Here is a 22527-nt window from a genome sequence, read left to right as displayed (position 1 = left end):
TCAATTAGGGCCACTCATTTGGTAGGTGCGCACTTTAAGCGATCGTTTCCGACCCAGCCCCCTCCCTTTTGAGCGAGATCAGGCACTGGAGCTAAATTCAATCCCACTACCGCTTTAATTGACCAATTTAGCATTGTGCTGAGAGAAGCTGTCCATTTAGAATGAGGGATGTGTGGCTAAGGAAATAACAGGCCTCTTAATACCACGCAAGAGCAATTGGGAGATTTGTCAATGTTGCCAACAAATGGAGGCGAGGCGATTAGGCTTCTCTATGATAGGTTAGCATACAATGCTAAGAATCAAGGAGCAGAACTGGGGGTTCTAGTTCAGTGTTTTGGTAAGAAACAGATGAGGAGGCGTTAACACTGAACAAAAGAGCAGATGATATTAGTGATGCACGACAAATTAACATGAGGCAACTTAGCTCGAGTCTTTGTTGGGTTTCGGTAGCTCCAAAATAATCACTACTTTGAATGTCAAAGAGTTTTTTTTGTCGGGGGCCAAAAATGGTTCAGTGCTCATCAAAATACAGTACAGCACCAACTTAGCACAGTAGGTAACCAGAACCAAGGAGCGAACCATACAATCTACAGTTAGTAGTTCACACCAAAACACCAGACAACACATCTGTCACTGAGGCCTGATATTAATCATTTCCATCTGACTTTTATCTTTTATTCATGTCAAATCAACCTTGTTAGTGTACCAGTGACGTTGGAATAACGAGCAAAATATCAGCAGGTAACCACGGCCAACTTTCTCTGACTTTCATGATCATGGACTTTGAAACAGAAGATGGTGCCATTATGTGTGCCACCCAAGGCCAGCAGTAGACCCAATCTGACAACCCCCTACTGCTCGCTCTTTGGTTCCCTGAAGTAACCAGGGCCCCTTGTCATGAACTTCCTAAGGATCTCAAAACCTCTCTTTTAGCCTGGGTGCAAACCCTTTGAAGGAAACACCCACCCAGGGCTACCAATAATTCTGCTCTTGTCCAGGGGTGGGCTCCTTCCAGTCACTGGAAATAGCCCATAGCCACACAGAGGCTTTGAGCCACGCTCCCCGTATGGCCACACTCATGATGCTAATTTAATCCGTTCATATTCAGATGCTAATCGAGCTTCACTAGCTTTGGAGAGGTGGTGTCTTCTTTTAGGGCCTCACACAATAGGCTGTGATTTCCTTCTTTCACCTCAGTCAGTTTGGAGTGCTAAATACAATCTGCTCTCCTACTGAGGTGCGTTTGACACTCCTGCACATATGAGTTGTAATATGAGTTATTTACAGGCTACTATTCACTTCAAAAGAGTGGAGGTGAATAATTTAATGGTCCTCTAGAGACGTCTATCCTATCATTACTGGATCCCTTTAAAATTTGAGGGGAGTTGATAAAACACCCAGGGGCTAGTATTCCTGCACATAATTTTACTAATTGGTTTCTGAGTGTTTGGTTCAAAATAGTGCAATTTGAATACGCCTTTTACAGAGATTAATTTGGAAAATTCTGAAAAAGCATTCTTTCAAATCTCTGTGCATTTTTCTACAGGTTACATTAAGAGCACTCTCAATAGCACAAGAAAAGACAAGATTCGCTGGCCGAGCCACATTATCCAAAGAGGTGCTTCACACGGCCTGAGGCGGACATTTAAACCCCATTTCCCTGTCGGCCTATCCTCTTCTATCTAAAATAAATAGGGAGTTGTGGAATGAGAGAGGGTGTATGGATATATTTAATTAAGGAGCAATCATGGCTGTGGGTGATTTTTTATTTAAATCTCAGCAACTCTTAAACTGAAACAGTTGGAATTCCAATTAGATTAATACCACTATGCAAATTTATGGAATTTTTGAAAAGGCAAGGGCCATGATGTAATCAGCTGAGTAAATGAGCGGAAGGGGTGTGTGTGTTTTTAGGTATCGGGGGTTGGACATTGGTGTGTATGAGCGTAAACTATTTAGAAACAGGATGGAGCAATTCCAATTTTTGGCACATTAATTTATCTCCAAAAAAGTAGAGTTACAATTACCTGTACAATGCACACGTAATTCATTCAGAGCTGATAATATATTGTGTCTGATAGAAAATGTGTTCCTGCATGAGGCAGGACAGTCTGCATCCTCCACCGTGTAAATGTCTGCAGTATTTAAGCCCATCAGAGGAAAATTAACAATGACCACGCATTCTGGAAACCTTGCATGTGGTCGTGTGGGCCTGATGTCATTACGCCAACGACATTACCAGTCTGATCTCATCAGACACCACACACTGACGCCCGGGGGCACATCCAGTATGCGGGCCGAAGTGCCACCTCGAAATAGGATTCTTATCTTCAGCATCTCTCTTCACCATCAGTCGCTGCCGAGGATGCAAAATGCCATATCTGTAACTTCATTAAACGTGTCCATTACATCACTCTGAGGCTGCATTAGATCAGCTCGGGGAGCGGATTTAATCAGCGTTCATTGCAGTAATATCTTTAAATTGGGAACTATCTTGTCTGCGTCACTTCTCATACATTTTTTTGCCTCGGTTTGTGAGATCATTGCTATATAAGAATCTTTGACGTCGTATTTTAATGCAAACATTAAGAGACAATGTCAAACATTTTATCAAATTGGTTGTTTGCTGTTGTAACATGAAGAAATTAGTACTCACAGATTTACATCTTACACAAGATATACCCCAGACACTGGGAGTTAGAGCAAACACCATAGGGGTCCTTATGGGAGACGAATTAACTGCGAGTTGACATTGTAAACCACCACACCCTTAACCAGCTGAGCTAATCATCGTTGCTGTGGCAGGGGATTTGTGTACGAGGGCAGCGAGACGGTGGGGGAGTTGGGTTAAAGGTCACAGTAACGGATTAGGTGTCCGAGGCATTCAGGGCTTCAATGAGATGTAAGTGACTGAGCAAGGAGAGGTGTGGCTGTGTATGTATATGTGTGTATGCATGTGTGTTTTTGGGCAATCCTCGAAGGAGGCTCATCTAACATCCAGAGGGAAGCCATGATGGAGCCCTGTGGTTTCTCCAGGGGATTCTGAGCCATCTGCTGCCCTGAGGCTAATACCCCAGCAGACGTTTCAGCCTCCCCTGGATCAGCATCGGACGGACAGGAGGGTGGGTATGGTACAGGGCAGGATGTAGTAGTTGGATGATTTCTTTTACTGTGGCGGGGAGCATCAGGCTCCTGGTAGGACTGATCTAGGGGTGCGTCTGCATGGATAGTAGAGATTTTCAGCAGAAGGGTGATTAGGAGATGCAGTGAACTTCAATTGGGCAGAGAGCTGAGGGCATCTGGAGTGTGAAGGAGAGTAACTCAGAGAGTCCAAGACTTAATTCACCATGTTAAAAAATTACTGCTGTTGTGTAAATAAATACCACACTGAATATTCAAGAACTCAAAAAAGCTGAAACAATTTGTTTTATTGAGTTGGGACGAGGCCTAAATGAGGTTAAAGTCTATGATAGGGAGGCATTATGGAAGCATGGCGTAATTAATTAATCATCAATGTATCATTAGTCTATGTTGTGGGTTATGATAATAGGAGTAGAATTACCATCTCATATCCCAATCATGATATACAGCACGTTCGATTTTTCAGTCCAGTGGTAACATAAGCCTCCTGTTGAAGTAAGAGGTGTGTGTGTGTGTGTGTGTGTGTGTGTGTGTGTGTGTGTGTGTATTTCTAACTGTATCTTTTGTGGGTAGTAACATGAGACAGTCCATTGTGAAACCGGACGGACACTCAAATCTCTTACAAGATCAAGAAGGAAAAGACTAAAATAGGACAAAAGCAAATAAAAGCAAATTACTATTAAATGCTTCCAGAAAAATGTGATTATTGTTACTTACGACTGGTGGACGCTGCAGTTGTAGAAGACAAAGTCAACACTAGCGAACTTCTTGCCTGTCTCTTTGGATTTCAGATAGAGCTTCACCACCCGCTTGTCACCTGCACCAAAAATGACACATGAAAACACATTTAAAGTACTACTCTGTAAAGTTTTAGAGAACAATAAAACCAATTAATTACTAAACTCATGCCTAATAACTCTGTATAACAACAGAATGAATGTGATAAATTGGGTGTTTATTAACAATTTATTTCAATGACACATCGTCATACTATAAATTTGAATTCCCCGCAACGGATAACACACACGCACACACAAAGAAACAGTGTGGCTTAGCAACACACCCCTCATGTCACACCCACAGTAGGGTGGCATTAAAAATAGCAGCGCCAATCAATGTTTGGGTGCCAGAGCTGATGAGATCTTATAATGGGGCACATTAGCTTCAGCTGAAGAACTACTGAGATGTGGCTTTGAGGAAACTGAGCTCAACATGACATATTTTCACTGCTTTGAGTGTCAATACCAAACAAGTTTTTATCGTCTTTGTGGTGCAATAGAGTTGGAAATGAAAGAGACGCAGAAAAAACACAGATATTTTTAAATATAAGGATAAACCGGATGGAAGGTGCTGCTTTGAAAAGAAGTTAGAAGCAAAACCGGAGTTGTTTAGATGGAAAAAGAGAAAGAAAATGAAACTGACAACAGTGCATAATGCATGATAATGGGAATTCAAAAACAGTTCTATTTCCAGTGGATAAATGAACATTGGTGTTTGCGGCTTTGAAAGGGAAAGTGCAAGCTTTATTGTTGGTGACACTTTATTCTGAATATAGATGCACTAAGCAAATCGTCTGTTAACATTAAAATTCTGTTCTGGTCAATGCACGACTTGAGACGTCTCCAGCTGTAATGCACAAAGAGTCTTTGTACATTAGAGCTGGAGGAGTTTAGGAGGAGATATATCAACCCGTGTAGGTTTTCAGTATACAGAAGTCCATTACGGAATTCTTCCCATATCCCCACCCTGCCCTCCCACTAGCACCACCCAATGACCTCACTACGCCGATGACTTCATCATCCTTCACCCTTCCCTTCCCGACCTTTGTTCCGTGTGATCGGGTAGATGTCCCGGACGGAGGGAGAGAGGCAGTAGATGTGTCCATCCTGGATCCGTCCCTCTGTCTCCACGTAGTCCTCGAAGGAGCAGTTGACCCCTGCTGACAGATCGGGCACGTTACGAGCCTGGAGGACCAGCTAGGGAGAGAACGAGAGAGAGGGAGAGAGCGAGAGAGACCGTCAGAGCAAGATCAATGGAAGGACATGGTGTACATGGATTGTTATAAGATATGACATGAGGGTTAATGGGTGTTCGGGGGTGGGGTGGGTGAGGAGTTATGTGCGAGTGTAGGAGGAATAAAAGAGGGTGAACGTGTCAGTGAATGTGTCTGTGTGCGTCAGTCACTGCAGCAGCTATTACATCAAGGTTAATGTGAACAATGCTAATATGCAGAAAGAAAGTGAGGCAAATTGTAATACCTCAAACCTACGTGGTTACATTGAGGAGCTGCTGACGGACCGAGATCTCTCATGCACAAACACACGCTTAGAGATTGTCATAATGAAGACTGAGAAATGCAGTTTCCTAATTAGAAACACGATACATGATCAAAAGATCCAACTTTAGGGTAATAATCTGTAAATTTAAGGTAAATATCTACTGTGAAATTAATGTAACAATTTTGACACCAAACACTGTATACCACCAACTGCTATTGTGTCTGCTGCTGTTGCTGTTTTCAGTAATGATTTCTCTATTATTGAACCAATTTTCTAATCGGGAGGTTTTAAACCTTGAAATTGTTTAAAAAAACCTGAAGACTCCTGGAGATTGTCCTTCGAATTTTAATTGCTCAAATAACACTAAAAATGCATGGTTTTATTGTGACCTTTTCCTTTTGTGTAGTTGCCAAATTAGATCAATAAGGAATACAGAAGTTAAGTTTCTTCTGTTTTGTTCACTGTGGCGAAAAAGGAGATGAGAAGTGTGGTGGGGAAACGCTGTGTTTCAGAGGAATTTTAATACAATAACTGTAGGTATAATGTACATGTTGACCGCTTTTTTTTTTTCAGACAATGGAACAGGTCTAAGCCCTTTCCAGTGGATACTGTTCTTAAATTTTTTAAGTTTTCATACTTATATGTTTTGTCCATGTCATTAGTTTGGAAAGATAAAACAGTGTTATTTCAAGTCCATATCGGGCCACAGACATAAAGGTCATACCTGGACTTCAGACATGGTGACTGAAATATTTCCTGGCTGAACAGTGAGATCCACACACTGCCTCTGGTCCGAAGCAAACCTCTGGGGCTCTCCTGCTCGTTCACAACGGTCCTTACGCGAACATCTACAGGAGCAGAAACAAAAGAGAGGGAGAATAAACAGGACAGTGGGAAAAGGGGTATGAAGAGAATGATAAGAATGATAGGAGAAGTGAAGAGAAAAGAAGGAAAGAACACATGAGAGACAAGGGGTGAGGGGAGGAGAGAAAAGAGGAGAGATAGAGGATATGAGCAACTGTTAAACTAATGTGACAATCATATTAAGATGACAAACATGTACAGCCATCACACAAATGGGAGCAATAATAAAAGACAAATAGGCTGATAGCTTACCCCAGCCATTACTGTATGCCTTTACATCATTACCTTATTGGCCCTGACATTTGTGCAAGAACCACTAAGCTATACGAACTCCTCCTTCCCTCCCCCCCCCCACACACACACACACTTATCTTTTCAGTTTAAAGCTCCACCCGATTCAAGTGCCTCAGGAGATATACAGACAATCATTAAAGTTCTCCTGAACCATAAAAATGATACAATTCCTACCAGCCATATATCTAGTGAGGTCAGCAATTTCCTCTCGCTTATTACAAGCCAACCGATCGTGCTAAAAATCAGCATATAGGCCCTTATTGTTGTGGTTTAACTATTAGATATTTATAATGCATTAGCTATCACTTCACCCGCGCTAACAACAACTGGTCCCAGTGGTGAGGGGAAAGTGCTGATGCGGCTCTCTGCGAGACCTTAACAATAAGAGGTGAGCAGGAAAAAATGCTAACTGCCTCCTCCACACAGCAGCCCGCCATCCCCTTGTTTAAATAGCCTTCACTCACGCTCAGCAAAAATAGGTGTCGCCAAATACTCCCCTGACACACACACGCAAGCGCACACACACGCATAAAATAAATGCGTGACAAGAGATGCAAAGGTATGTACACATTTTCTCATTATAAACCTATTTTCTTTCTTCTGCTTCTCTGGTGTGTGACTGCGTGAATGAAGTGTGCTAATTTGCTCAGAAACACCTCGACATTGGTGTGTGTCTGTGTGTGTGTGTGTGTGTGTGTGTGTGTGTGTGTGTGTGTGTGTGTGTGTGTGTGTGTGTGTGTGTGTGTGTGTGTGTGTGTGTGTGTATGTGTGTGTGTGTGTGTGTGTGTGTGTGCTTGTATTCCCCCCTCAATTCCGCTGTTGATTGAAACCACCCTGGCTGTTAATAAGATGTGGCTAAAAGCACCAGAGGGCTGAAATGAGGCTTATAAATAATTTGCCGATTAATACTACTTGTCCATTTTGTCTGCGAGGGCCTCGACCAGATTTGGCGATATTATCAGGTAGGAATTGAGCGAGCTGCATTCCAGACACAAGGTCAAAATGTGCCCAAACGGAGGGTTATCACAGGTTCAAGTCCATCATGATTGTGTGTGTAATACTAAATATGAACATTCATGTGTGTCTCTACTGAATTGGAGAATCCAGGTGGTGTGTGTGTGTGTGTGTGTGTGTGTGTGTGTGTGTGTGTGTGTGTGTGTGTGCCTCGAGGAAAGACAGGTTGGCGATACGTTTTGTAAGTTTAATTAATGCAGAGCGAGATGGCATTATGCCAAATGCTTGAGGTGTTCCAAATGTGGTTTAACATCCTGTCACCTTTCAATAACATGTAACTGTTCTTGCACTTATTCTTGTATGCAAGCACACACACACAACACCACACACACCCTCAAGTCAAAAGGAGAATGGGGAAAAAGATTACAGACAGTGTTATATTACAACACTGGTGGGTGATAAGACTCCAAACATAACCAAAAATCTTCTGTTAAATATTCAGCCTTTAAAAACTTCGGCTAGAAACCACTGACAAACAAACACTAACACACAATAAGAAGTTGAATTCCATCAAGATAGATCGGAGCGCCAGTGATGCAGGCAGGTAAGCTGTGTTGGTATTTATGTGATTAAAGCAAGTTAAGCTGGATGACAGACATACACAGGGACAGTGCATCACTGGGAGCTTTGAATCATAATTTGTGATTAATTACTATCTTTTAGAGGGTTTTTACTTAAGTTGTTACAAATTCTTGAAAATAATTTCTGAGGGCAACACAGGTCACATTCAAAGGAGCAACTGGCAGCGTCTTTCGGCTGCCTTTAATGTTCACTTGGTTCTCTGTACCTGTCAGCCTTTCTAGCTTTCACCGAACATCTGTTTTAAATGTAATTTTACACATTGAAATAATAATAAGTAATATGACCATAATATGACCATAATCCAAAGAAAAAAATATATTCAAGCCTGGATACCCTGATTATTAATGAGGATAATACCTTGAAAATAATCACTTCAAGAGCAAAATACAAATTCTATTTCAGGTCATTAATGAATCACCCCAGTTTTATGTGCAGTTCTTCACAATTGTGCTTTCACTCCAGCATGATCCACTGACACATATAGGAAACACTTCTTTCACAATTAACTACTATATAATGCAATGGGCTGCATGTGAAGGGTACCAGCATGAAGTGTGTTAATGTGTGCATGAATCTGTGTGTGTGTCTGTGCATGAGTTTGTGTGGCACTTACACATTGTGGAGGACACACCATCCACAGTGAGGGTCTCTGGAGCCCAAACACTCCCCGCAAGTGGTGTACTGCTCGCAGCTCTCCACTGGAACTCTCACCACCTAGAGACAGAGAGGGAAACGAGTTGTAACGTTCATTCACCTGGATGGACATGAGAATTTGACAACTCATCGGACTGATTTAATTTCTTAATTGTGCTCGGCAAATAGTCCTAATGTGCGTGTGTCTGTGTGTTGTTCCAGAGAGAGAGAGCTTGTGTGTGAGATGTGTGCGTGTGTTCTGCTGAGCGATTCGGGTCTAGCAGTGTGTGACAGCCTCCAGTCAAGCGTGCACAGGAGAGATCTCGCAATGCATGCTGGGAGACCTGACAGGTGGCCGTGGTAATAGTGTATTGTGATTGACAGGTGACCTCAAACACCAATGGGAGGCAGTTGAGCAGAAGGACACATCCAAGTGTGTGTGTGCAGGTTGTGCAGACAAGTTTCTATTCAATAGTACTGTTGTGAGGACATTTTTGAAGAAGGCCGAGCGTGTGTGTGTGTGTGTGTGTGTGTGTGTGTGTGTGTGTGTGTGTGTGTAGCATTTTAGCTTGGTGATAGGCTACAGATGTTGCCTAAGAAACAAGTGCTCAAGTTAGACCTCCACTCTAGTTTCAAGGTGATGACAGATGGATCACAACACGGCCCCAAAGGGGTCTGAAAGAGTGTGTTTATTTCAAGATATTCACAAGAGTGTATAAGTGTGTGACAGACAGATTGCTAGCACATGCACATAATGCTAGTGTGCAGCAAAGTGGCCCCATGTGTTTGTGCGTCAGTGTGCGCACATGTGTTGTGTAAGGGAAATGTAACATGTGACCATAATATAATCATGTTTATGTATACTTGGATTGATCATCATTGAATCTCTAACAAATGTAACTTTGATGTTGCTGTTTCCTGTAGAACTGAGTGAGTGTTGGCCTGATTACTCCAGTCACAGTAATCTAATTAGTCCGGACACAGTGTGATAGTAATTAGCTATTCAGGCATTATGATTGATGTAAGGAACTACTTTGATGTTCCTTACACAAACTCACCTAACAAAGACCTTACAGCACGGGGGATTTGTGGTGGTTGTAGACAATAAGAAGGGAACTTGGAGACAGATGTTACACTCCAGGGGTCTGAGAGCAGGGGACAGGATACCCGTCACCTATTTCCTTTATATCAAAGAGGCTGATCAATAAGTTTGTTCCTCTCTAGGAGGAGCTTGAAGATGTTTGAAGTCCTGCTTCTCCTGTGTCATTAACTGTTTAACAACCCCCTCCCGAATGGGTGGGGTTAGCCAAATGTATAAATACCAACCACTGTCTCTCATCTGGGTGCATATGACAAACTCAACTCTGTTGTATGTACCATGCTCGAGCATTAAATGTGTGACAATACTGTAAGAGAATTGTGTCTCGTTTCCTCCTTGCTAATGGTGGGATTGTAGAAATTGCCACGACAGTTGGAAGTGTCAGCGCCACATTCAACCTTTCTTCACCAACGTCATTTCATCCCCTTGATTTTTATTGTGTGTGTGATTGTGCGTGTGATTGTGTGTGTGTGCGCGCCTGTGCTGCTTGATCAGTAAGTAACAGCATTTAACAGCCCTACCCTTGGATAACACCGTTATAACACAGACACACCAACATATTTAACCATGAGAACACCAACCGTTTGGTATGTGGGGACTAAAGTGGTGTCGGGCCTAGTGTGGGCTGACTTCTTTATGATCTCGGGATGGTTGGGGGGAGTGAACAGAGAGAGAGAGAGAGATGTATGGAGGGATAAGAGAGAGGAAAAGCACAAGGCAGACAGAGAGTGGAGGCCTGAGGTAAGAGATAAAGCTGGTTAGCCATAGAGGATGGAAACCAGGCGGACAAAGGAACTCAACACTATAATATTAAACTGGGGCTGGGAATCCTTGGTGAGCATAAAGTGTAACACAGATATGAGATAGATATGACATGATGGAACTCATTTAATCCCAGAGATGTCTTGTATCAGACCGGCTTCAGTACTCTTTGACGGAACAATATTGCTCAAGCAGAGGGCAGACAGACAAAAGCACTTGACGCTATGAGCCACTAATCCCTTCTTTTGTCTAGTCCCTTCTTTCCCCACTATAGATTTAGTTATTTCCATTACAACCCATGTTCCTTGCATGTATCTCTGCCCTAAAATTCCCCTGTAAAGATTTAACCTGAAAAACTTACAGACTGAAACATGCCATTACTCCACTAATAAAACAGCAGTACAGACCTCAGTGCTGTAGCTGGCTTTCTGCCCAGAGAGAGGGAAAGACAGATGGAATGATGCAAACGAGCAACAGTAAAGATTTGAGAGGGGACGAGCGGGTGCTGGTCATCTACTGGAAGTAGTGCTGGATGGATGGATGGATAGATAGAGTAAAATAGAGGTGTAATGGAAGACACACACGGACAGAATTGGCCATGACATTGTGCTGAGTGGATGGGATATGGTGGCAGACGGCAGCTATGTGTCATTGTCAGAACAAGTGTGAGTCTAGTTTTCAGCTGAAAGAAGGATGGAACACAGTAGTGGTGTGTCCCTAGCTAATAAAAGGATGAAGGAGGAGGAGAGGGAGTGTGAATGAATGAGCAGGTAATGGATAGAAGGGTGGGGGGGAGGTAGCTGTGGATGTGTGATTGGAGAAAAAAAATCTTAACAGGATGTCTTTCATAGAGTTTATGATTTAAGAGAAAAAATGAGAAAATGGAGAGCAGAGGTAAGAATAGTCTGTTCCTCATATTATCGAGGACATCAACCAAATGCCCCTCTCCTCTCTATAAATCATTGTGATTGTGATTAAGGACAATGGTCCACATAAATCACACTATCACCGTGGGTCCTCGGTGAGCTAGCATAACCTTATCACTGCCCTGTGTAATGATAGATATAGACTACTGTTCACAGTTGTGCCTGGACCAGTAGTGAAGACAGTGTGGGCTGTACTGAGTGGGAGTGTTACAGTGCCGTTGATGTGGTAGGGGGGCTATGATGGTGGATTTTCCCAGTTGGGCAATAAAATGCTTTACTAGTGCCGGGTCTTTACTTGTATAACTGCATGTAGATCCACAAAATGTGTGTATGTGTGCGAACACTGCATGCGCACGCACATGACCATGCGCACGCTTGCGCGCACACGCACACACACACTCACACACACACACTCACTCGCTCCCTCTCTCTGTCTGTCTCTCTGAACGGCTCTTTTAATGAAAGCCAATTCCCGACAGTGCGCCACATTACTCCTTTAAATGACCTTATAAACCAAGCCTGCCATCTCCCCTCTTGCCATCTCCTTATTTACAATAGCATCCACCGCTGTAACTCTAACCGCTGTAATTCTCCTTTGTCACTCTCTCTTCCCGTTGTCAATCCTCCACCCTGACCACGGCACAATGCCATGACATCTCCTTTCTGCTATAAACTTTCCACCTTTCCTCTCCAATCTGTTTTAACAGAGCGCTATCACCTGCCTTTAAACGTCCGGCTAACAGGCTTTGCGACGGTCACCCCCCAAAACCCACAGGAGCTGTAAAGCTTTCAGCGTGGCTTTTCATTGGTTGTTAAAATCTAAAGACATAAAAGGATTGGCCTTCTTGGGGCTCCCTTTTTTTTTAACAATCAAACATTCTACAGTAGAAGAAAAGAGGAGGGGGCGTAGCAGAGACGACTCCCAGAAAAGAGGCTCTTCTCTGGATTGTACTGTCTGGGAGCAATGAGAAAGCAATCACACTTTATTCTGGAGGTTATAGATACATATCTGCATGAAACTAATACATTAGTAAGCCCTATACCTCCCTGAACAACCACTGTACCACAAACCTCTTGTGCTTCATACTCATATGGCTTTAGTCTTGCAGTAAAGGGACCTAAACAGAGGAACATGGTTTCACTGAGAAACTTTTGAGTTTCAAATTGTATGATTCAACTAACAGTTAAGGGCGTGCGTACACGGTTAGCTATTCACGCACGTGTCACATGTTTCTGTTGCAAGATATAAACTTGTGGCGCTCAATGAAGGGTGGTACATCAATGTCATAGTCATCACCGGTGTGATAGTGCACCACGACATGGATTTTGCAATACCTTAATAACCATGATAGCATAATAATGGTCGTGGTGAAGGCACGTCAAAAGTAGCAGTAGTAGTAAATAGCCCTGCCAACTTTACAGTGCAGACCAAAACCCAAATATAATTTTTAAAGGATCCCGATGGACAAGGGTCCGGTATCCACGTTCTATTATGCAACCTTGGTCGCCATGTCGTGACAGCAAAATGTGGAAACACAAGCGACAAGCACCTGGGCCAAATCAGCATGCAGACAACCAGTGCCAGTGGAGCACGTCCCAAAACGACACCGGTGTCACTCCAGCTGTCATTTACTGCTGCTACATCATGTATGGCAACACTAGTAAGGGATGAACAGATGAACTTGCGTCCCATTCCAAAACTTGATAAAAACTGTGATTTTAATTTCATTGCTCAATTTGTTCAGGTTTTCTCTCATAAATAGCAGCAACAGTTGAGTGGCAAGTGGGGAGGAGGAGGAGGATCATCCTTCCATAGAATCATCTCTGTAAACTGCCACTGACCGCACCTGCATTAATTTAATAACCCCCGATTATCTTCCATCTTTTTGTGGTTTAATATGTGCTGGCAGGGAACGGTCGTATGCAATTAAAAAGAAATACATATATATATATATATATATATTTAATGGCTGTAAAGGTATATATATATATATATATATATATACCTTTACAGCCATTAAATGCCGCAGGAAGACAGACTGTAGAAATAAAGACAGACACGTCAGAGAGGATATAACAAAAATGTTTGTTGTCTGTCTCTACTGTGCAATGAAAGTTCTACACACCCCCAGTAGCTTTCCTGCTAAGCCTCGAGCATCATGCACTATGGTTCTCAACAGGGTGTCAATGTAAGGGAGGGTTCTTCCAGTGCTGGAATACCTGCTGAGGGGGACCAGTAGGGGTGTTTGTATCAAAGACTAGGTTAGCATGTGTGCATTGACTAGATTGTAAGGGGCTTAGGACATCAATGACTGGATAGGAGCTCGATGTGTTGACTGACTGGAGATAAGAAGGAAAGCAAACACCACTCTCAGAGCTTGGCACTGAATAGGACGAAGAGGTGCCAAAGGATGGCTAAAGAGCGAGAGAGACAGAAAGAGGGTAAAGGTTTTGCAGTGGGAGAAATGAAAAGTGAAAAACAGCAATCACTTCACCTTGTTCCATCCAAAAATCATCTGCTGTCACAACCAATTTGCTGAATAATGGCCAAATACTAAATCGCTGTTGCACTGCAGAGATTTTTATGGACAGGTCTGGTCTTTGTGGTCAAGTCAAATTGTTAGCTGCAGACCGGCTTTACTGAATCAGGCCTTTGTGTGTCACAGTGGCAGAAAATAATGCCCACAGCTGTAATCTCTTGTTTTCTCCCACAAAACTCACTCCCTGCTGTACTTCTTGTGCCCACTACCCTTCCTGACTTCTGCGCTATATTTATCTCTCTCATATTGTGTTCTGTCTGTTGCTTCTTCCTCCCGAAGAGCTCTACTGCTTTATCAACGCTTTAATTTATATTCTTATCCTCTATCTCCTGCACCAGGCTCAGTTATTCATCCACTCCTCTGTTTTCCCTTTTCTGAAATACCGCTTTCATCTCTCCCTCTATACTCCATCCCTGTGAAAAAGCTGCAGATCACACAACTTATTTGTCATTTGTGCGTGCTCGTATAGTGAGTTTGAGGCCAATACAGATGACAACTCTAATTCCCATCTTCTAGGAAACTGCTATGAAAAGAAGGTATACAGTATTAAGATGATCAAGGGTACAAGTGTTTGCAACTAAAAACTAATGTGAACACATTGAATTAAGTTTTAAAAGTGTTCAATAAATCTTTAAATATGCATGAAAGTGCTCTACAACTTCAAACAAATAAGAAATTGACCATAAACTATTTTGCTTCATGTCTAACCAGTCTAACGCAATGCTTTTATAGACAAATACAAAAAAAAGAAAGAAAGAAATTAGATGAGCATTGTAGCTCTAAAATAACAGCTTCAGTAAAATAAAAGTGAGGATGGGATACACAACACATTAAAAGAAAAGCCAGGATCAGTTCAACTTTAAAATATAAAAACGTGGAGACCCATCACTCTTCATTACTATCCTCATCACATGGACTTTTCTATATCCTCTTCCAAAAAGAGCTATAGGTCAATGCACTCTCATTCTTTGTGTTGCCATTTGTCCATAATACTCCGTCATGTGAGGGAGAGCCTGATAGAAAGAACAAAATGGAATGAGAGAGTAAAAGAGGAAAACTAAGACAGAGACAAAGGATGAGACAGAGATTGAAAAACCACAGAAAACAAAGAATTGGACCACGGACTCTACAGAAACAGTCGAGAGAAAGAGGTAAATGTGAGCGGCTAAGGTAGACAGGCCTAGGGGTCTTCTAATTAAGTGAGGATGGGAGAGACCGGCTGCCTGGTAAATGACTCTGTCACTTTAGTAAATGAACTTGGTGAGGAGTGAGGACCCACACAGCTGGCATTTCCATTAGTGCTGCCAGGCGACCAACATATACACAGACAGAGAGAAACAGAGGAGGGAAAAAAAAGAGAGGACAAATGCTGCTTTTCTTTATTTGTTCTCGCAGGAGTTGCTTCATGGAAGTAAAGTCCTTACAGGAAAGTCTCGTCACTTGGCAGCCATCTTGGCAACACCCCTGGGCAGTTAACATAATGCCTCCATCTAAATCAGTGGGGAGAGAGCCATAACTGCACTCCTAATGGACACAAAACATAAAAGATGCATCTATAGTTAACTGCTTGATAAGTTTGGTGACTTTGCCCCAAAATAATATTTAAATGCTGTTTTCTGAAACAGATATATTACAACTACACTTGACCAAGGTTTGTCTTTCATTAACTGACATGTGTCATGAAACTGCCATCCTGGGGATGAAGACTTTTCTATTTGGGATTCTCTAAGTGTGTTTCTTGATTTCTGTTGTGGAAGTCATGCGGTATAGGTGTAATTATGGATGTGGAGAGCAGGCAAATAACAAAAAGGAAAAAAAAAAATTGCCTGATTGACTGATGTATATGCATGCTGTCATTCAAATTACTGCCAAAAAGTCAAGGAGCTTTTGTAATAACACAATGAATATAGTGTTGATAAAGTGATGCCAAAAATAAATCACTTGGAGGCAGTGTCTAGATATGTGATTTTTCCATCCAATGTTTGATAATGGTTATGTGCCCCATTATTACTAAAAAATTAACAAATCTTAGCTTGTTTCTGCTCAATTATATGCTGGTTTTGCATCGTGTACTGATCCTGTTTAAGTTTTAGTTTTAGCTGCTTGGACTAAACTAGAAATTCCCTCTAGTCACCTTAGGTTCTGGGATCTTGTGTTGGCCATTTTACAATTAATTAAAAGATGAATCAAGAAAAATATTTCAATAATTTAACGGAAGTGATCATTAGTTGCAACCCTACCTATTATGGAAAGATTTCTTCCCAGTTGTGTCCATCATGTTTTCTTTTCGTAATTTCTAGCAGTGACATTTTGCTATTTCGCTTTTCAGCTGAGCTCTTCCCAGTTTGAAACGCATGACTGTGTCTGATGAGGCCTGCTGTGCATTAATTTAAATAGAAGTTTGACTCAAATTCAAAACAATTCCCTGCGCTGTCAAGCATGAGCGACACTTCATTGTACTACCCAGAGTGGCTTGTGGTTAAGGCACGGGACTCAACACAGTGACGTGCCCCTAGGAGGCACTCTGTGGGCCATGCCAGCTTTTGATTGGCCTCAATCCATGACGATCAGTCCGAGACACATCGTTCCGCCCCAATCACTGTCAAGCAACAGGAGGACCGATCGTAGGCCGATTGATAGTGATTGAGAAGAAGGGGGGGCAGAGGGAGAGAGACACCATTAACCTCCCTATCTATCTCGGCCTCCTTTCTAACCCTATCAGTCTGCTCTATCACGCTATCCTTTGGGATGGGAAGATGGTGCAGTAAAATAGAGAGAGATGAGAGAAAGACAAAGCTGTCTCATGACTAGACTTCCATTAGGACTGATAGCATCACACTGAAGACAAGTGTCTGAGTACACTTTTCTGATGGGGCCCACCAACACTCAACCAAGCACACATTTATTTTTTTTAATGGGGAAAAAGCACAAGAGGGAATGACAACTGGAAAGAGGGGTGTGAGAAGACAGGCAGGGAAACTCCATGAGTGAGGAAAATAAATGGAGGAGTGAGATTTGAAATATAAAGAGACACATGTAACTAACCAATTCTCATCCCTTATTTTGTGTCTTTCTCGTCTCTCAGTGTATCACAGAGAGGATGGGAAAACGTCTGTTACTAATGACTTTTTTAAAATCTATAAAGCTGTAGATTATTGTCTCTATTAAACTTAATCAGAATCAGAAGTATTTTATTGCCAAGTAGGTTTACACCTACAAGGAATTTGCTCTGGTAATTGGTGCATACAATGAACATAGAAACATAAAAACGCAATAACATAAAAACGCAATAAATACAACATACATAGGAAAATAACTACTAATTATTGAATGTTTTTGTCCATAACACATTGGACAACTGCTACAAATCCCTAACTAAGTTTACAACAATCTGAGGGGATGTCATCAACAAGCTGGAACCAGAAGATTTTCAAACTTTGACTGGAATAATCTTAACATTCTTAACATTCAATCGTGTTAATAAGAGATGATAAAAACCCTAACCCTATATATAATGGGGATTTTAAATTCTAGTTCTCAAATTTTCCAAGATACCACTCTATCCTACGAGCTTGATTTGATATAAAATAAATGTGGACACCTACATAAATGCATTAAATGTATGTGTGCAACGCCCTGTGCTGAGAAAGGTGCTGTAATGGTTTGAACTCTGGTAATTGAGTGCCATATACGCACACTGCTACACTGCTACACCGCCACCTGCCCCAGCCCCCTCCACTCGTCACAGTGCTCTCATCTCCGTCTCTCTGCATCAAGTCTATTAACATTTACATTACAATGACCACATCTTGGTGTGTGTGTGTGTGTGTGTGTGTGTGTGTGTGTGTGTGTGTGTGTGCGTGTGCGTGTGCGTGTGTGTGTGCATGTGTGTGTGTGTAGTATGTGCGAATAGTATTCATTCAAGCTTCACACTGTCAAATCAGTGAGTGGAAAACATTAAGCTGGAGCCATGCTTATAAATGTAAATTAGAAGGTCAGATGATTAGTGGCCTCAATGCATGAACCAAAGAGAGGAAATAAATAATAAAAGGCTAAAGGTAAAAAAGATGTGCCCTGTATATTGCTATCTCGTCAGTGTGAATGCACGACATGACACAGCAAGACACTTATTTTCAAGAAGAAGTGGAGACCAGGAGACACATGAAGAAAGCAGCAAAATAACTTCCATTTTTAACATCTTCAACGATTCATGTCTGTTTTCGCCAATTTTCAAAAACTTTCAAGACTTGATTTTTCCCATATTCAAGAAGTGTCAATCATTTTAAGGACCCATGGGAAGCCTGTGTCAGAGCAAAAGTATGCTACTCATGTTCTCTGAGTGATGAAACAAAGCGTCAGCCAGTAGCTGATGTTTCAATGCTGCATTATGCGCTTGTTAACTTTGGGGGATCCTCAGTCAAGCACAGTTTGATAAATTGTGGGAAATTAATCTTTGAGCTACTTAGAACTGACTGATTAGCTGTATCTACTTCACTAAAATGTCCGATTTGATTGATACAACCAGCTGCGTAGTATGTGTGTTGATGTCAGTCTGTGCTAATGTGTTTGCTAATGAGATTGGCAGTGAACCAGTAATATGTGAATGTAAACAGATCGACACACACACAGAGAGAGAGAGAGAGAGAGAGAGAGAGAGAGAGAGAGCGAGAGAGAGAGAGAGAGAGAGAAAGAGAGAGAGAGAGAATTGATGTCAGACAAACCCCTATGGGTAGGATATTACTAACTGAGGCGACAACATAATGCAGACCATTGTGTGTTATTGTAAAGACTCAAACCAACAGTTTGTGAGTGGCACACAAACTTGTGTTGATGCATGTGCATGAATACGGATTCCTTGGAGGAATGTGAGTCGTGGTGAAATGTGGAAGGGGAAATCTCTTTCAGATGCAGAATGAACAGTCAGACAATGATGTTAGCCCACACACACTGTCTCTCTCCATCACACACACACAAACTCTAATTTATGTTTGAATGCTAAAATGTGTTTACAAATGCAGAGTCCTACAAAGACATGCAGATGTGGTTGAATCAAGACACAAACACTTACCATTTCTATTACAAAGTCCAAATTGAGCCATACATGCTTTTATATACTCATACATACACATGCGCACTCACACACGGAAGCATCCTTTCCACTTGAACAAAGGCTGTCTCATGCATACATATGATACACAATTTCCCTCCACTGTATCAAGCCATCCAAGTCCTTCGGTTTACAGGACGATCAGACTCACTCCCATTGCAGTCCCCCTTCCCACACTAGAGATGAATATTCATGCTTTCAGCAATTAGCCAGCACTGCACACCACACCGATATCATATGCATGGCTGCCATCAAGGACATAAGAGGTGCGTGTCTCTGTGTGTATGACACTGAGGCTGAACACGAGTACAAAGACTGCAAAGATGGCAGCTGTGGCATCAATTCAACGTTCCATCTTTTTGGCCATAAAACAGAAGAAGAAATGATTTGATGATGCAACGTGTCTTGACTGAGCCAGGACGCCATGTGAAGATTTCCCCCCTCTCAGTTTTTGCACAACAGAGAAATGATTAAAAAGTTTGTGTTCATTCGAAGAGTGACATTGTCAAAAAAAAGTGAAAGAGTCGCAAGGGTAACAATGATCCTGTGAAGCTTTATATATTTTTGTAAAAAACAAATAAAAATCATTAGCAACTGGCAGCACCTCACAAAGTTCTTCATCTGGATTTGTCGATGATAATAGTTATATAATGTTTCACGTTTGTATTCGAATATTTGTGTTCTAATGCTGTGTGATCATCTTATTCTAATGGTTTCCTATTGTTTGTAACTGCATTTTGAAAGGTGCTACATAAAGTTTATTATTTATTATCATTGCTGTTGAATTTGTGAACTAAAACTATGAATGTGTGTTGATAACCTTTTCTCCATGCCTATGACGGGAAGGACATTAAACAGTAACTGGGACTATATCAATATAAAAAATAATTTACAAAAAAAAGATGAAATTAAAAACAGTTTAAAAGTTAACTTAAAAAACTTAATTTAAATGTTTTTGGTATTGTGTCAACGTAGTAGGGCAATATGTGTATATGAACAGCGGGTAGTGAATGAATGGAACCTTTTCGATAAGGTCAATATTTCTAAATGGCAGGAGAGGGGGACCTTTACCTGATACAGACATCGATGTTTGCTCAAACTGAGTCAAATAACCAGCAACATGTCAAATCAAACACAGAGTAATGGTCACAAATCGATTCAACATCGACTGTAGTCAAAGATAAACTTAATTTGCCAGTAACAACACTCTCATTAAACATACACATGCTTAAAACACCCACACACATACACACCCAGCAGGCCGTCCTCTCCTGCTGTCATATCCTCCATTGATAATAATGACAGTGATGAATATAGCTGGAACCGTGCGAGTCATAAATCACTCGGCCTCGCCCCTTACTCTGACTCACAGCCTAGGCCTTCACGTGTGTGTGTGTGTGTGTGTGTGTGTGTGTGTGTGTGTGTGTGTGTGTGTGTGTGTGTGTGTGTGTGTGTGTGTGTGTGTGTGTGTGTGTGTGTGTGTGTGTGTGTGTGTGTGTGTGTGTGTAGAAGGGAGGACTTGTCATGGGCAACGCATCAGTGGATATGTCCAGTGACACCTTAATGTGCTTGGCTTGTCAGAGGAACCCCCGCAGGCAACTAGCCCCACATGCACACACGCACATATGTGCGCAAACACAAACACGCACACACAGACACTACAAAGTAAGCTTGCAAGAGGAATCTAACCATGTTTTTTTTCCCCTATTTACTCATGATACATACAGGCATGGTCTCATCCTGCGAGTCAATGTATGTATGTGTGTGAGGGTGTGGTACTCTACCATCCTCATTTAACCGGAAACCAGCCACCCACCATCATCCATCAATACATCAGTCTTCCCTCCATCTATACATCCCTCGCTCAATTCCACAATTTTCAACCTCAGCGGTTGACAAAGAGTGTGTATGAGAAAAGAGAGAGGGGGGGGTGCAGCAGCGATAGGGAGATAATTAAAACATGGGAATGGGATCAGTAGAAGGCAGTTGAGAGGGGAGGACTCAATTTGGGCTTAGACGAAAACATGGGAGTGTGTATGTGCACGTTTGTGGCAGCCGATGCCCGGATTTATAGAAGCAGGGATGGGGGGGTCGCAGCAATATAGAAGGAGGGCAGAGGATAAAGATGAGGGTAGGACGGGGAGCGAGAGAAGGGAATGGCCCCTCTATTCATTAGTGCTGGAAAGGGGGTTTAGCTACGAGGTCTTGCAATCGCAGCCCCCCATTCTGCTTAACCCAATCCTGCTTACCATTAATGGGGATCAAACAGAGATGAAGGTAGGTGTGTGTGTGTTTGTGTGTGTATGTGTGTGTTTGACAAGCATGAGGGGAGGTCTGTAGAAAGGGGCATGATGTCAGGTGGATGGAGACAGGCTGTCGTTGGGTCTAAATTTGTGGAATGGCTGTGTGTGTGTGTGTGTGTGTGTGTGTGTGTGTGTGTGTGTGTGTGTGTGTGTGTGTGTGTGTGTGTGTGTGTGTGTGTGTGTGTGTGTGTGTGTGTGTGTGTGTGTGTGTGCGTGATGCTCCTGTCTTGCACTTGTGTGAGGAAGTAAAACTGTGTGTACGTGTGTGTTTGTGTGTGTCTGTGTGTCCCTCATGCCCTTAACTGCTCTCACTGCCAAGATAAAGTGGAGCAGGCCACCAAGACACAAAGACACGCTAACACAAACACCAGCTGTTTCACCACATACTATATGAAACTTATGCCTGGTGTGCGCCTCTATGTGTTTTGCCAAAGCGCAAACCCTGATTTGAATGATCCACATGGTCCCAACACTAAAAGCAAACTGAACGATGTACAATTGCAAATCTGTACAGGCTCCATCTCATACCTTGTTTCTAACCAAACCCAAGGTAGGAAATGCTTGTACTAGCAGCTAAAACTAATTATGTAGAAGCTCAACTCCTGTCAATTTCCCTTCTGACCTAATAGGCAAAACCTTTTTTTTTATTATTCAGTAATTTGGTCGAGGACATCATTTGAAATTGTATAATCAGAAATAATGGATTTCTATCAGTCACACTTCCATTCAGAGCTGAATCATTACAAATCATATCTTGTCTGTATCCGATCATGGGCTATGTAAGGAGACATTAATCCACTCAACTGAGATGGAGAGAAACATACTTTTACTACAAAAAAAATTCCCACGCAGCCCAGAACATCTCTTCAGCAAAAAAGAGTCCTGGCTATCGTGCCCCAGTATGTCTTAAGTAAGAAATTAGGAAAAACTGACTGAATTTCAAGGTCTTTTTCAGCAACATAAACAGGACTCAGCGTGTTTTG

General features: G+C 42.1%; 1 protein-coding gene across 4 annotated transcripts in view; it reads right to left on the bottom strand.

Moving 5' to 3' along the window:
- Positions 1 to 22527, bottom strand: part of LOC128452465 (plexin-A1) — a 185222-nt gene that overhangs the window by 75604 nt on the left and 87091 nt on the right. For all 4 annotated transcript variants that reach the window (XM_053435529.1, XM_053435531.1, XM_053435530.1 and 1 more), the window contains exons 5-8: positions 8788 to 8888; positions 6145 to 6268; positions 4964 to 5117; positions 3859 to 3958 (exon numbers count right to left, since the gene is read on the bottom strand). In XM_053435529.1, the coding sequence (XP_053291504.1) occupies positions 3859 to 3958; positions 4964 to 5117; positions 6145 to 6268; positions 8788 to 8888 (479 nt within the window). The remainder of the gene's footprint in view (positions 1 to 3858; positions 3959 to 4963; positions 5118 to 6144; positions 6269 to 8787; positions 8889 to 22527) is intronic.

The sequence above is a fragment of the Pleuronectes platessa genome, chromosome 2 (assembly GCF_947347685.1).
Source record: "Pleuronectes platessa chromosome 2, fPlePla1.1, whole genome shotgun sequence".
Lineage (NCBI taxonomy): Eukaryota > Metazoa > Chordata > Actinopteri > Pleuronectiformes > Pleuronectidae > Pleuronectes > Pleuronectes platessa.
Note: the sequence above shows the minus strand (reverse complement) of the source record. Positions and strands in the feature narration are given on the sequence as shown.